Here is a 14,081-nt window from a genome sequence, read left to right as displayed (position 1 = left end):
TCCAATGTACATAACGCCCCAACAGATCCACAGATGATGCAGTCTCTATTGCACTCCACACTGCCCTTTCCCACCTGGACAAAAGGAACACCTATGTGAGAATGCTATTCATTGACTACAGCTCAGCGTTCAACACCATAGTGCCCTCAAAGTTCATCAATAACCTAAGGACCCTGGGACTAAACACCTCCCTCTGCAATTGGATCCTGGACTTCCTGACGGGCCGCCCCCAGGTGGTAAGGGTAGGTAACAACACATCCGCCACGCTGATCCTCAACACAGGGGCCCCTCAGGGGTGCGTGCTCAGCCCCCTCCTGTACTCCCTGTTCACTCATGACTGCACGGCCAGGCACGACTCCAACACCATCATTAAATTTGCCGATGACAACAGTGGTAGGCCTGAGCACACCATGACAGTCGTGAAGCGGGCACGACAAAACCTATTCCCCCCCAGGAGACTGAAAGGATTTGTCATGGGTCCTCAGATCGTCAAAAGGTTCTACAGCTGCACCATCGAGAGCATCCTGACTGGTTGCGTCACTGCCTGGTATGGCAACTGCTTGGCCTCCGACCGCAAGGCACTACAGAGGGTAGTGTGAACGGCCCAGTACATCACTGGGGCCAAGCTTTCTGCCATCCAGGACCTCTATACCAGGCGGTGTCAGAGGAAGGCCCTAAAAATTGTCAAAGACTCCAGCCACCCCAGTCGTAGACTGTTCTCTCTGCTACCACACGGCAAGCGTTACCGGAGCGCCAAGTCTAGGTCCAAGAGCTTCTACCCCCAAGCCATAAGACTCCTCCTGAACATCTAGTCAAATGGCTACCCAGACTATTTGCATTACCACCACCCCTTCCCCTCTTCACACCCCTGACGCTCTCTGTTGTCATCTATGCATAGTCACTTTAATTAACTCTACTTACATGTACATACTACCTCAACTAAACGGTGACCCGGCACATTGACTCTGTACCGGCACCCCCCTGTATATATTGTTATTTTTTACTGCTGCTCTTTAATTACTTGTTACTTTTATCTCTTATTCTAATCCCTATTTTTTGAAACTGCACTGTTGGTTACGTGCTCGTAAGTAAGCATTTCACTGTAAGGTGTTGTATTCGGTGCATGTGACTAATAACATTTGATTTGATTTTGAAGTTACAGACTATTTACTCACTTTGTCACTGCTACAGCTAACTTTGAATGTCAACTGACAAGCTAGCTAGTGGCTGCAGGGTCCTGTGTGATAACAGGTGGTTTTTCTCAATGAAATCCCTAGAATACAACATGAAATAGGATCTATATATTTATTAATTTACAAAGCTAACAGACTGAATTTCAATATCGACCAGGGCTAGAGAAATAGAAAGCCACAGATATGGGCTGCAGTCCAAACGGGACTTCTAAAACTCATCAGTCTATTCTTGTTCTGAGAAATTAAGGCTATTCCATGCGAGAAATTGCGAAGAAACTGAAGATCTCGTACAACGCTGTGTACTACTCCCTTCACAGAACAACGCAAACTGTCTCTAACCAGAATTAAAAGAGGAGTGGGAGGCCCGGTGCACAACTGAGTGTCTAGTTTGAGAAACAGACGCCCCACAAGTCCTCAACTGGCAGCTTCATTAAATAGTACCCACAAAACACCAGTCTCAACAATGAAGAGGCGACTCCAGGATACTGGCCTTCTAGGCAGAGTTCCTCTGTCCAGTGTCTCTGTTCTTTTGCCCATCTTAATATTTTATTGGCCAGTCTGAGATATGGCTTTTTCTATGCAACTCTGCCTAGAAGGCCAGCAACCATGAGTCACCTCTTCACCGCAGCACCTTCTATTGAAGAGTTGATCTACAGCTATTAATTTGGTCTCCCATCCAGTGCTTTAACTGAGCCCATCCCTACTTAGCTTTGATGTTTGTCACTGATTACTATCAATGTACTAGAGAGACCTCTTAATAACTCAACATACTGAGTGTACTAAACAGGAGAATCTTCCTAATACTGAGTTGCACCCCCGTTTGCCCTCAGGACAGGCTCAGTTCGTCGGGGCATGGACTCTACATGATGTTGAAAGCATTCCACATGGATGGTGGACCATGTTGACTCCAATGCTTGTCACAGTCATTTCAAGTTGACTGGATGTCCTTTGGGTGGTGGTCCATTCTTGTCACTTGACTTATTCCACATGTTGTTGTGTTAAAGCCTGAATTAAAAATGTACTAAATACATCTAGATTTTTTTCTCAACCATCTACACACAATTCCCCGTAATGACAAAGTGAAAACAGGTTTTTAGACATTGTTGCAAAAGTATTGAAAATTAAATGCATAAATATCTAATTTGCGTAAGTATTCACACCCCTTTGCTATGACACTCCAAATTGAGGTCAGATGCATGGGCAAAAAGGGTCCATATCACGGGATATCTTTATATGACACGTTTTTGATATTCTAGAGTAGGTATTCCCAAACTTGGGTCGCAATGCCGTCGGGGGTACGCCAAATAAAAATGTGATTCACGTAAAAATAAAATACAAATAAAATATATATATATATATATAATTTATTTTATTTTATTTTTATTCTTCACATTTTCAAACAGTGCATTTATATTTTCCAACGGGGTTATACATTTTGGTGAGTTTTTTTTTCTCGTCTGAGTAGCCTCGTATCACTTCCAAAAATAAAATTAAACCATCTAGTGTTCACCGAAATAACAACACAATGTCAAATACAGGTAGCCTAGTCAAATAATTAACATCCAATCACATTAACCGTTACTCTCTCGCAGGAAACCTTCACTCTTGCGCAGGCATTTAGAAACGAAACATGACAATTTGAAAACTAAGCCACGGGAGTTTTTTGAGTGAGAATAAAGACGACTTTCAAGTAGTAAGACATGTATAAAAGCAACAGATACCATTAATAAAAGGGGGCTAGAAGAGTCCTATATGGTGAGCTACCGAGTGGCTAGGACAGGCAAGCCCCATACTATTGTGGAGGACTTCATTCTTCCTGCTGCCGCGGATATGGCTGGAACAATGCTGGGGGAAAAGGACAAAAAAACTATACAGACAATGCCTTCATCAAACAACACTGTTTCACAACACATCAGTGACATGGCAGGAGATGTTTTGAAACAATTACTGCTTCGCATACAAGCCAGTGAATTATATGTGTTACAGCTGGATGAGTCAACAGACGTGGTGAGCCTGGCACAGCTCCTGGTATATGTTATGTTAATGGAGGTCAATTAAGGAAGACATTCCCTTCTGCAAACCACTGGAAACCAGGACAACATGAGAGGATCTTTTTTAAGTACTGGACAGCTTTGTGACAACAAATGGACTTTGGTGGTCAAGATGTGTTGGTCTCTGTACTGATGGCGCAAAAGCCATGACAGGGAAACATAGTGGAATGGTAACGCAAATGCTCCCGACACCACTTGGGTACACTGTAGCATCCACCGAGAGGATCTTGCTGACAAGGGAATGCCTGACAGCTTGAAAGACATTTTGGACACTACAGTGAAAATGGTTCACTTTGTTAAAGCAATTCCTGTATTTTCTGCATTATGCAATGATATGGGCAGCGACCATGTAATGCTTTTACAATATACAGAAGTGCGCTGGTTATCAAGGGGCAAAATATTTACTTGTTTTTTAAAATTGAGAGACAAGATTAAAGTTCTCGTTACTGACCATAATTTTCACTTGTCTGACCGCTTGCATGATGACGAGTTTCTCACACGACTAGCCTATCTGGGTGATGAAACTCGACTGGCCTATCTGGGTGATGTTTTTTCTAACCTGAATGATCTGAATCTAGGATTACAGGGACTCTCCGCAACTATATTCAATGTGCGGGACAAAACTGAGGCTATGATTGTCACGATCGTTTGTAGAATTAACGGACCAAGGTGCAGCGTACGTAGAGTTCCACATGTTTATTCAGATGAAACTCACAAAAACAATAAACAGCAAACGAAACGTGCAGCAAATGCAGTGCTCACAGGCAACTAAACAAAAACAAGATCCCACAAAAACCAGTGGGGAAATGGCTGCCTAAATATGATCTCCAATCAGAGACAACGATAAACAGCTGCCTCTGATTGGAAACCATACCAGGCCAACAGATAAATACTTATCCTTGATAGGAACACCCCCCCTAGTCCCACCCCGACCTAACCAAAAGAGATAATAACAAGGATCTCTATGGTCAGGGCGTGACAATGATTAAGAAGTTGGAGCTCTTTTCTGTCTGCATTAACAAGGACTACACACAGGTCTTTCCATCATTGTATGAGTTGTTGTGTGCAAATGAACTCAAGCTTACGGACAATGTCAAATGTGATATAGCGAAGCACCTGAGTGAGATGGGTGCACAATTATGCAGGTACTTTCCCGAAACGGACAACAAGCGGTTGCAACAAGCGGTTCTGTGAAAATGTAATTTAATCAGAAGCCACTGCCAGATTTCTGGATAGGGCTACGCTCAGCGTTTCTTGCCTTGGCAAATCGCGCTGTTAAGACACTGATGCCCTTTGGAACCACGTACCTATGTGAGAGTGGATTCTCAGCCCTCACTAGCATGAAAACTAAATACAGGCACAGACTGTGTGTGGAAAATTATTTAAGACTGAGACTCTCTCCAATACAACCCAACATTGGAGAGTTATGTGCATCCTTTCAAGCACACCCTTCTCATTAACCTGTGGTGAGTTATTCACCATTTTTTATGAACAAATAAGGTTTTATATGTAAAATGGCTTAATAAAGAGCAAAATTATTGATTATTATTATATTATTATTTGTGCCCTGGTCCTATAAGAGCTCTGTCACTTCCCACGAGCCGGGTTGTGATAAAAACTCACTCTCATTCTTATGTTTAATAAATGTATCATATAGTGTGTGTGTGGCAGGTTTACAATGATTGCAAAAAACAAAATTTGAGAGTGAGCTGACCCTGGCGCTAGAGGGAGTATGCAGCTGGAGGTTGAATGATTGAAGCAATACGGGACAATAAAAAGTTTTGGAACCACTGTTCTAGAGAACACAGACCATTTTCAATGCATATTTAGAGTTTTGTCGATATGCACCATATCCTGAAAAATTCTGAATCCAGATGTGTCCTTTAGACATATATGACATTGGGATTACTCCGAATATCACACATACAGTTGAAGTCAGAATTTTACATACACTTAGGTTGGAGTCATTAAAACTTGTTTTTCAACTCCACAAATGTCTTGTGAACAAACTATAGTTTTGGCAAGTTGGTTAGGACATCTACTTTGTGCATGACACAAGTAATTTTTTCAACAATTGTTTACAGACAGATTATTTCACTTATAATTCACTGCATCACAATTCCAGTGGGTCATAAGTTTACATACACTAAGTTAGTTGACTGTGCCTTGAAACAGCTTGGAAAAATCCAGGAAATGATGTCATGGCTTTAGAAGCTTCTGATAGGCTAATTGACATAATTTGAGTCAATTGGAGGTATAACTGTAGATGTTTTTCAACGCCTACCTTCAAACTCAGTGCCTCCATGGGAAAATCTAAATAAATCAGCCAAGACCTCAGAAAAAAAATTGTAGACCTCCACAAGTCTGGTTCATCCTTGGGAGCAATTTCCAAATGCCTGAAGGTACCACGTTCATCTTTACAAGCAATAGCACGCAAGTATAAACACCATGGGACCACGCAGCCGTCATACTGCTCAGGAGCGTACTTTGGTGCAAAAAGTGCTAATAAATCCCAGAACAACAGCAAAGGACCTTGTGAAGATGCTGGAGGAAACAGGTACATCTATATCCACAGTAAAACGAGTCCTATATCGACATAACCTGAAAGGCCGCTCAGTAAGGAAGAAGCCACTGCTCCAAAACTGCCATAAAAAAGCCAGACTACGGTTAGCATCTGCACATGGGGACAAAGATCATACTTTTTGGAGAAATGTCCTCTGGTCTGATAAAACAAAAATATAACTTTTTGGCCATAATGACCACCGTTATGTTTGGAGGAAAAAAGGGGGAAGCTTGCAAGCCGAAGAACACCATCCCAACCATGAAGCACGAGGGTGGCAGCATCATGTTGTGGAGGTGCTTTGCTGCAGGAGAGACTGGTGCACTTCACAAAGTAGATGGCATCATGAGGCGAGAAAATTATGTGGATATATTTAAGCAACATCTCAAGACATCAGTCAGGAAGTTAAAGCTTGGTCACAAATGGGTCTTCCAAATGGACAATGACCCCAAGCATACTTCCAAAGTTGTGGCAAAATGACTTAAGGACAACAAAGTCAAGGTATTGGAGTGGCCATCACAAAGCCCTGACCTCAATCCTATAGAACATTTGTGGGCAGAACTGAAAAAGCGTGTGCGAGCAAGGAGGCCAACAAACCTGACTCAGTTACACCAGCTCTGTCAGGAGGAATGGGCTAAAATTCACCCAACTTATTGTGGGAAGCTTGTGGAAGGCTGCCCGAAACGTTTGACCTAAGTTAAACAATTTAAAGGCAATGCTAACAAATACTAATTGAGTGTATGTAAACTTCTGACCCACTGGGAATGTGATGAAAGAAATCATTCTCTCTACTATTACTCTGGCATTTCACATTCTTAAAATAAAGTGGTGATCCTAACTGACCTATGACAGGGAATTTTTACTAGGATTAAATGTCAGGAATTGTGAAAACCGAGTTTAAATGTACTTGACTAAGGTGTATGTAAACTTCCGACTTCAACGGTAGACATTTCCTAAAGCCAGATATGGACTCATTCAATATTCTGAGATATGTGACATCCTATTTTCTCACTTCATGTTGACAAATACTGACTGAATACATCACATACAGTGCATTCGGTAGGTATTCAGACCCCTTGACTTTTTCCACATTTTGTTACGTTACAGCCTTATTCTAAAATGGATTACATAGTTTCCCCCCCTCATGAATCTACATACAATACCCCATAATGTCAAAGCAAAAACAGGTATTTAGAAAAATGTGCAAATGTATATACAAAAATGAAATATCACATTTACATAATTATTCAGACCCTTTACTCATACGTTGTTGAAGCACCTTTGGCAGCAATTACGGCTTTCAAGTCTTCTTGGGTATGACGCTACAAGCTTCGCACATCTGTATTTGGGGAGTTTCTCCCATTCTTCTCTGCAGATGCTCTCAGGCGCTGTCAGGTTGGATGGGGAGCATAGCTGCACAGATATTTTCAGGTCTCTCCAGAGATGTTCGATCGGGTTCAAGTCCAAGCTCTGGCTGGGCCACTCAAGGACATTCAGAGACTTGTCCTGAAGCCACTCCTGCAATGTCTTGGCAGTAGTGGGGTCTGAATACTTTATGAATGCACTGTATGTGTTTTCTCAGAACATTCAATATATTAAGCTATATTGATTCCAGATATTTTATTTATCTTAGTAGTTACAATCAAGAACGTTGGGTAATTTGGCCAGCAGCCAGTAGAGCTAGCTAGTTTGGCTTTATAGGGGAATAAAAGCTAACTGGTAGCCTAGCTAACGTTAGCTAACAAATAACGAAATTGCCTTTAACTATTTTTTTACCCCTATCAAGCCTCAAGGGGACAGCTAAGATTTTAAAAAATGTAGGCATATTTTGTATTACTGGTTAATATAAGCTAGTAAGCTAGCTAACTAGAAACGTGGCTAGTTAGTTATCTTGTTCCAGTTAGTTTTATTGTCATGAATGAAGCAGGTAGAGTAGCTACCTTGTGGTATGGTTACGTGAAATGAAAATATTTTCTTGCACTATCGACACAATTTTGATTGCTGATTTATGCATTGACAGTTTGGAGTGGATCACAGACCAACACTACCACCACGTTGGCTCTGGACTGCGAGGGACCACCACTGACGACCCAATCTGCACCCATAGCATCCATCGTCCATAACAAACAGGGCAGTCAGGGGTATTGAGGGTGTGCAACTTTTATTTTCTGTTAAATAAATAAAATACATTTTTAGATTGGCCTACCTTTGCATCTTTACAGGAAACGTGCTATGATTGGAACTCTGGATTTGCCGCATTTGCTATGCTGCATTTTATTTACAGAAATCGCAGAGATACACCTTGGAAATAGCAACTTGGATTAAATATGACAATGTTTGCCTTGTAACCTACTACTAAATATGGTGTAAATGTGTGCTCAGATCTGTCACCTCCATGTGAAGAAGCCCGATGATTTTCGGCGCCTAAACAGGTAAAATAATTTGGACGCTGGACATTGATCATGAGTCGGATTTAGATCAGTTTCGATCAGACATACGAGGATGAATATTACATATCATGTAAGGATATCTATTGAAATAATGCATTTGTTGAGAAATACGGATACATAAATGATCACGTAATGACTACAGATATTATACATTTCTGAAAATATGTGGATTCGTTCATGCTTAGGTATAAAGGCTTAGATATGTCAGCATGTTGACACACCCTTTCCAGAGTTAGAATATTCTACAAATACCTAAGCAGGTGCACGCACATCAGGTGCGTGTCATAAACGTATCTCACCCCAGATATCTCCCTGGACTCATATGGTAGCAGGGAGATTTCTGAGGTCCTGATTGGATGTATGTAGAAACTATCCCATTACGGTGTATATCCTAGCTCCATATATGAAATTAAGGACATGCATATCTAGATCATGTCTACTGCTTATATCTAATAAAATGATGTATACTATATATCCCCTGATATTGACCCTTTTCTCCCAGTGCCAATTTCCTTTGATCATCCTTGAGATGTCACTACAACTTGGAGTCCACCTGTAGCCAATTCAAATTGTTTGGACATGATTTAGAAAGGAACTGACCTGTCTGTAACGTCCCACAGGTGACAGAGCATGTCAGAGCAGAAACTATACCATGAAGTCCAAGGAACTGCCCGTAGCTCCCCGAGATAGAATTGTGATGAGGCATATATCTGGGGAAGGGTATAAAACAATTGGTAGTGTGTTGAAAGTTTCCAAAAGCACAGTGGTCTCCATCATTGGGAAATTGCAAAAATATGGAACTCCCCAGACTCTGCCAAGAACTGTCCGTCCGACCAAACTTGGCAACCGGGCAAAAAGGATCTTGTTCAGGGACGTGACCAAGAACACAATGACCACTCTGATAGAACTACACAGTTCCTTGGCTGAGATGGGAGGACCTGCCAGAAGGACAACAGTCTGTACAGCACTTCACCAATCTGGGCTTTATGGGAGAGTGGCCAGACGGAAGCCACTCCTGAGAAAAAGGCACATGAAAGCACGCCTGGAGTTTGCAAAAATGCACATGAAAGACTCAGAGACCATAAGGCAAAAGATGATGTGGTCTGATGAGACAAAATGTTTACTATTTAGCCTGAATGCAAAGCGCTATGTCTGGCGAAAACCAGGACAGCTCAACACCCGTCTAACACCATCCCTACCGTGATTCATTATGGTGGCAGTATCATGCTGTGGGGATGCTTTTCAGCAGCAGGGACTGGGAGACTGGTAAGGATAGAGGGAACAATGAATGGAGCCGAATACAGACAAATCCTTAATGAGAACCTGCTTCAGAGTGCAAATTACTTTAGGCTGGGGTGAAGATTTACGTTCCGGGACAATGACCCCAAGCATACAGCCAAATAATGCTGGAATGGCTTCAGAACAAGAATATCAAAGTCCTTGAGTGGCCAAGCCAAAGCCCAGCGTTGAATCCTAATGAAAATCTGTGGAAAGACTTTAAGATTGCTGTTTACCACCACTCCCCATCTAACTTAACAGAGCTTGATAAAATCTGCAAGGAAAAATGGGAGAAAATCCCCAAATCCAGGTGCAAAATTGATACATACATACCCAAGACGACTCAAAGCTGTAATCGCCGCCAAAGGTGCTTCTACAAAGTATTGACTCAGGGGTGTGAATACTTCTGTAAATTAGATGTTTCTCCATTTCATTTTCAATACATTTGCAAAAGACTGTGCGTTGATGAGTGAAAGATGAAATCCATTTGGGGCGGCAGTTAGGCTAGTGGTTAGAGCGCTGGATCGAATCCCCGAGCTGACAAGGTAGAAATCTGTCATTCTGCCCCTGAACAAGGCAGTTCCCCTGGTAGGCCGTCATTGTAAACAAGAATTTGTTCTTAACTGACTTGCCCAGTTAAATAAAGGTTACATTTTTACAAGTTTTTTAATTTGTATTTAATCCATTTTGATTTCAGGCTGTAACAACAAAATGTGGAATAAGTCAAGGGGTATGAATAATTATTGAAGGCACTGTACATGTTTTCTTATGTAATCATAGAAAGTGTTCATATTCAATATAGCATACATAGGTCGCAGGTCTGTGAGATCTTCACAATTGATGTAATATTCTGCGCAGAATCTTGAACAACATTGGTCACTTGCATGTACTTTTAATGTAATCTCAACTGTAATCCAGGTCATTTGGTTGTGCTATTAGATGTAGCATAGTGATAACACATTAAGTTGTTTTATAAATACAACATATCTGTCATATTCCAATTTGAACTTTGGTGCGCTTTTAAATGGTTGAAAGTGAAAACACATTTTGATGACAATGAAACCAAAAAATCTGACATTGTATTTCCATTTGAATTTGGTTGTGCTTTAGATGGTTGAAAGCATAATGATAACACATTGGGAAATCAACAAACTTATTGCTGTCTTTTTGAAAGGTTGAAATCTCATACTTTTTCTCGCAGAACACCCGGTATCTTAGAGATCCGTACCTATTCCCCCTCACTCTCTCCTCTTTACACAGGATAAAAAGCGGGTGCAATAGCTGTGCGCGCAGCCCGCTGAAAAAGGGGGACCTCTACAGTTGCGAGTGTACACGGCACACATGCCCTTCCGGTGCCAGTACGAGCGGTTTCACACCAACACGTTTCCTACGGGACAAGAAGCACAAATATGATTGGCCACTCAACACATTTGCAAGGTGCAGTACTACAGCAGCATCACCGTGAACAAAGAGCACTGGAGTTGGAGTGACTGCAGTGGAGAGATCTCAAACGAAGCCCTCACAAAAATAGAGATTTGCACAGCATATTATAACATTATGAAAGGGCCAAATACCACGCTATATCCACATGCATGTTCAGGTTCCCTTTAAAAATAGATGTCAATGTGACTTCCCTGGTTAAATATAGCATTCAAATAGAAATATGTATTTGTTTATTTTGATGATATTTTAATCACCAAGCACTGTAAAATCATATGCATAAATTGATGATAATGATTACATTTTTAGATGCCCAATTATGGTAAAGATAATATTCAATCTACTTTATTTAGAAATTAGGGAAATGACAACCCTGATCTATGAGTCACCAACTGAACATTTCAGTACCTGATCTGCTTGTTTTTGGGTATGTCATTCCCCTTCTCTGTTGGTGCTGAATGGGCATTGGAAGGGTAAGTAGTGGTGCTGCTGGTGACTCCCATAGTGGAGATCACAGTGGCATCCAAAGTACTTCACTACAGGGGCTGACTGGGACCAGAAATGGCTAATTATTAGCCAAATAATGATAATTATGTTCAAAACCCCCAATTTAGACTGGCCCACTGGGCTAAAATGGACCAGCCCATCTGGCCTTGGTCAGAACTGCCCTATGGCCATTCTTTCTCTGCTTCACTATCTATCAGTCCGTCCTTTGTTATTCCACAGGGGTTCCATGCAGGCAATACAATTGTTATTTTGTTGTTGCTTCGTGACTTCTATTTTCAGAATTGGATTTCCTCACACGCAGCTTGGCCTATGATGTATTGCTTTTGCTGATATGTACCAGAGCAAGCACAGCAGTCATGGCTGGATTGATCAACATCTCAACCAAATATTAGCCACATTTCCACATTGAAATTATGTGGTGTGTTTAATGGGAAGTCATTCAAATAGTCTAAGCCAATACTTTGATAGGACTATACATTTACCAGAGAACAAACTCAAAATCACAATTATAACAAACAAAATTGTCATGTTGTCAACAATTGAATGATACATCTACAATATTGGCTGGCACAGTTATTATTTCCCCATGCGACACACAGGCTTCCTGACACACACTCATCAACTGAAACAATGAATATAGAATTTATAACTCCTATAATAAACAATAGTCTATCAAATGAGGAAGTATAAGACCTAATATGTTTATGATCCTAATACCTGTAATGCAATTACCTGTAAGCTAGGCTATTAGATGCCCAATAGACTACCTGATGGTAATAAGTTGTGATATCTTTCCAAGTTGTTTCTTCATCACCTTGTATTGGCAACAGAAGCTTTAAAAAAGCCTAAAAACACAATAGGCCTAGCTATATACATTTTAAGGTGTGTTCAAAATACCTGTTGGACGCTCATAATCAACCTTAGGGCAACTTGAACATGCATGAACTCATGAATACGCAAATGTAAAGCGACTTCGTAATGATTGTCGAGGCCACATTATTTATCATTCATTTGAATGAGCTTCAAAAAACACAATAGTTAACTTTTCAGATATGCTTGGGATGGATGGAAAGGTTCTTGCAATGGGGAGATCTTTAACACATCTTTAAACTGCGACTGGATTGTAAAAAATTATTTTGATTACAATACCTATCATCTAAATTGCTATAAACCCAGAATAAAGCATAGGCTGCTATGCTAGTTTACGGATAACATGGATTGCGCTACACTTTTGCACATTCTTATTTAATTAATACAACGGCGCGTGGCTCATGCACTGAACTTACCCAGGAACAATGTGGGAAATGAGCCAGACATCACGACTCTGAGCTGGAGCGAAAATTCCACAAAAACCAGCAGAACACGACGTCTTCTTTCTTCCCTAAAATGAGTTTAAGTCATATACCTGTGCCCTCAAATCTGAAGGAAATTGGAATAGTGCGAATGATGTTGGTCTATAGGTTGGCTACAACGCATATCACACATGTCCTTGTGCTCATTCAGAAATAGAGCCGCACATTTTCATTGTTTCTCGCAGAACACCCGGTATCTTAGAGTTGCCTTGCGCTACACTTCACGGAGGATACATGTCTGCGGTCGTGCAGGATCCGTACGTATTCCCCCTCACTCTCTCCTCTTTACACAGGATAAAAAGCGGGTGCAATAGCTGTGCGCGCAGCCCGCTGAAAAAGGGGGACCTCTACAGTTGCGAGTGTACACGGGACACATGCCCTTCCGGTGCCAGTACGAGCGGTTTCACACCAACACGTTTCCTACGGGACAAGAAGCACAAATATGATTGGCCACTCAACACATTTGCAAGGTGCAGTACTACAGCAGCATCACCGTGAACAAAGAGCACTGGAGTTGGAGTGACTGCAGTGGAGAGATCTCAAACGAAGCCCTCACAAAAATAGAGATTTGCACAGCATATTATAACATTATGAAAGGGCCAAATACCACGCTATATCCACATGCATGTTCAGGTTCCCTTTAAAAATAGATGTCAATGTGACTTCCCTGGTTAAATATAGCATTCAAATAGAAATATGTATTTGTTTATTTTGATGATATTTTAATCACCAAGCACTGTAAAATCATATGCATAAATTGATGATAATGATTACATTTTCAGGTGCCCAATTATGGTAAAGATAATATTCAATCTACTTTATTTAGAAATTAGGGAAATGACAACCCTGATCTATGAGTCACCAACTGAACATTTCAGTACCTGATCTGCTTGTTTTTGGGTATGTCATTCCCCTTCTCTGTTGGTGCTGAATGGGCATTGGAAGGGTAAGTAGTGGTGCTGCTGGTGACTCCCATAGTGGAGATCACAGTGGCATCCAAAGTACTTCACTACAGGGGCTGACTGGGACCAGAAATGGCTAATTATTAGCCAAATAATGATAATTATGTTCAAAACCCCCAATTTAGACTGGCCCACTGGGCTAAAATAGACCAGCCCATCTGGCCTTTGCCAGAACTGCCCTATGGCCATTCTGTCTCTGCTTCACTATCTATCAGTCCTTCCTTTGTTTTTCCACAGGGTTCCATACAGGCAATACAATTGTTATTTTGTTCTTGCTTCATGACTTCT

At 41.2% G+C, this 14,081-nt stretch overlaps 1 protein-coding gene across 1 annotated transcript in view; it reads right to left on the bottom strand.

The window, feature by feature from the left end:
* Positions 1 to 13,127, bottom strand: part of LOC139537710 (CXADR-like membrane protein) — a 122,009-nt gene extending 108,882 nt beyond the window's left edge. The window contains exon 1 of the mRNA XM_071339330.1: positions 12,766 to 13,127. Within this exon, the coding sequence (XP_071195431.1) occupies positions 12,766 to 12,796 (31 nt within the window). The 5' untranslated portion in view covers positions 12,797 to 13,127. The remainder of the gene's footprint in view (positions 1 to 12,765) is intronic.
* Between the last annotated feature and the right edge of the window lie 954 nt (positions 13,128 to 14,081).

This window comes from Salvelinus alpinus, chromosome 13 (assembly GCF_045679555.1).
Source record: "Salvelinus alpinus chromosome 13, SLU_Salpinus.1, whole genome shotgun sequence".
Taxonomy (NCBI): domain Eukaryota; kingdom Metazoa; phylum Chordata; class Actinopteri; order Salmoniformes; family Salmonidae; genus Salvelinus; species Salvelinus alpinus.
This window is presented reverse-complemented; position numbering and strand designations above follow the sequence as displayed.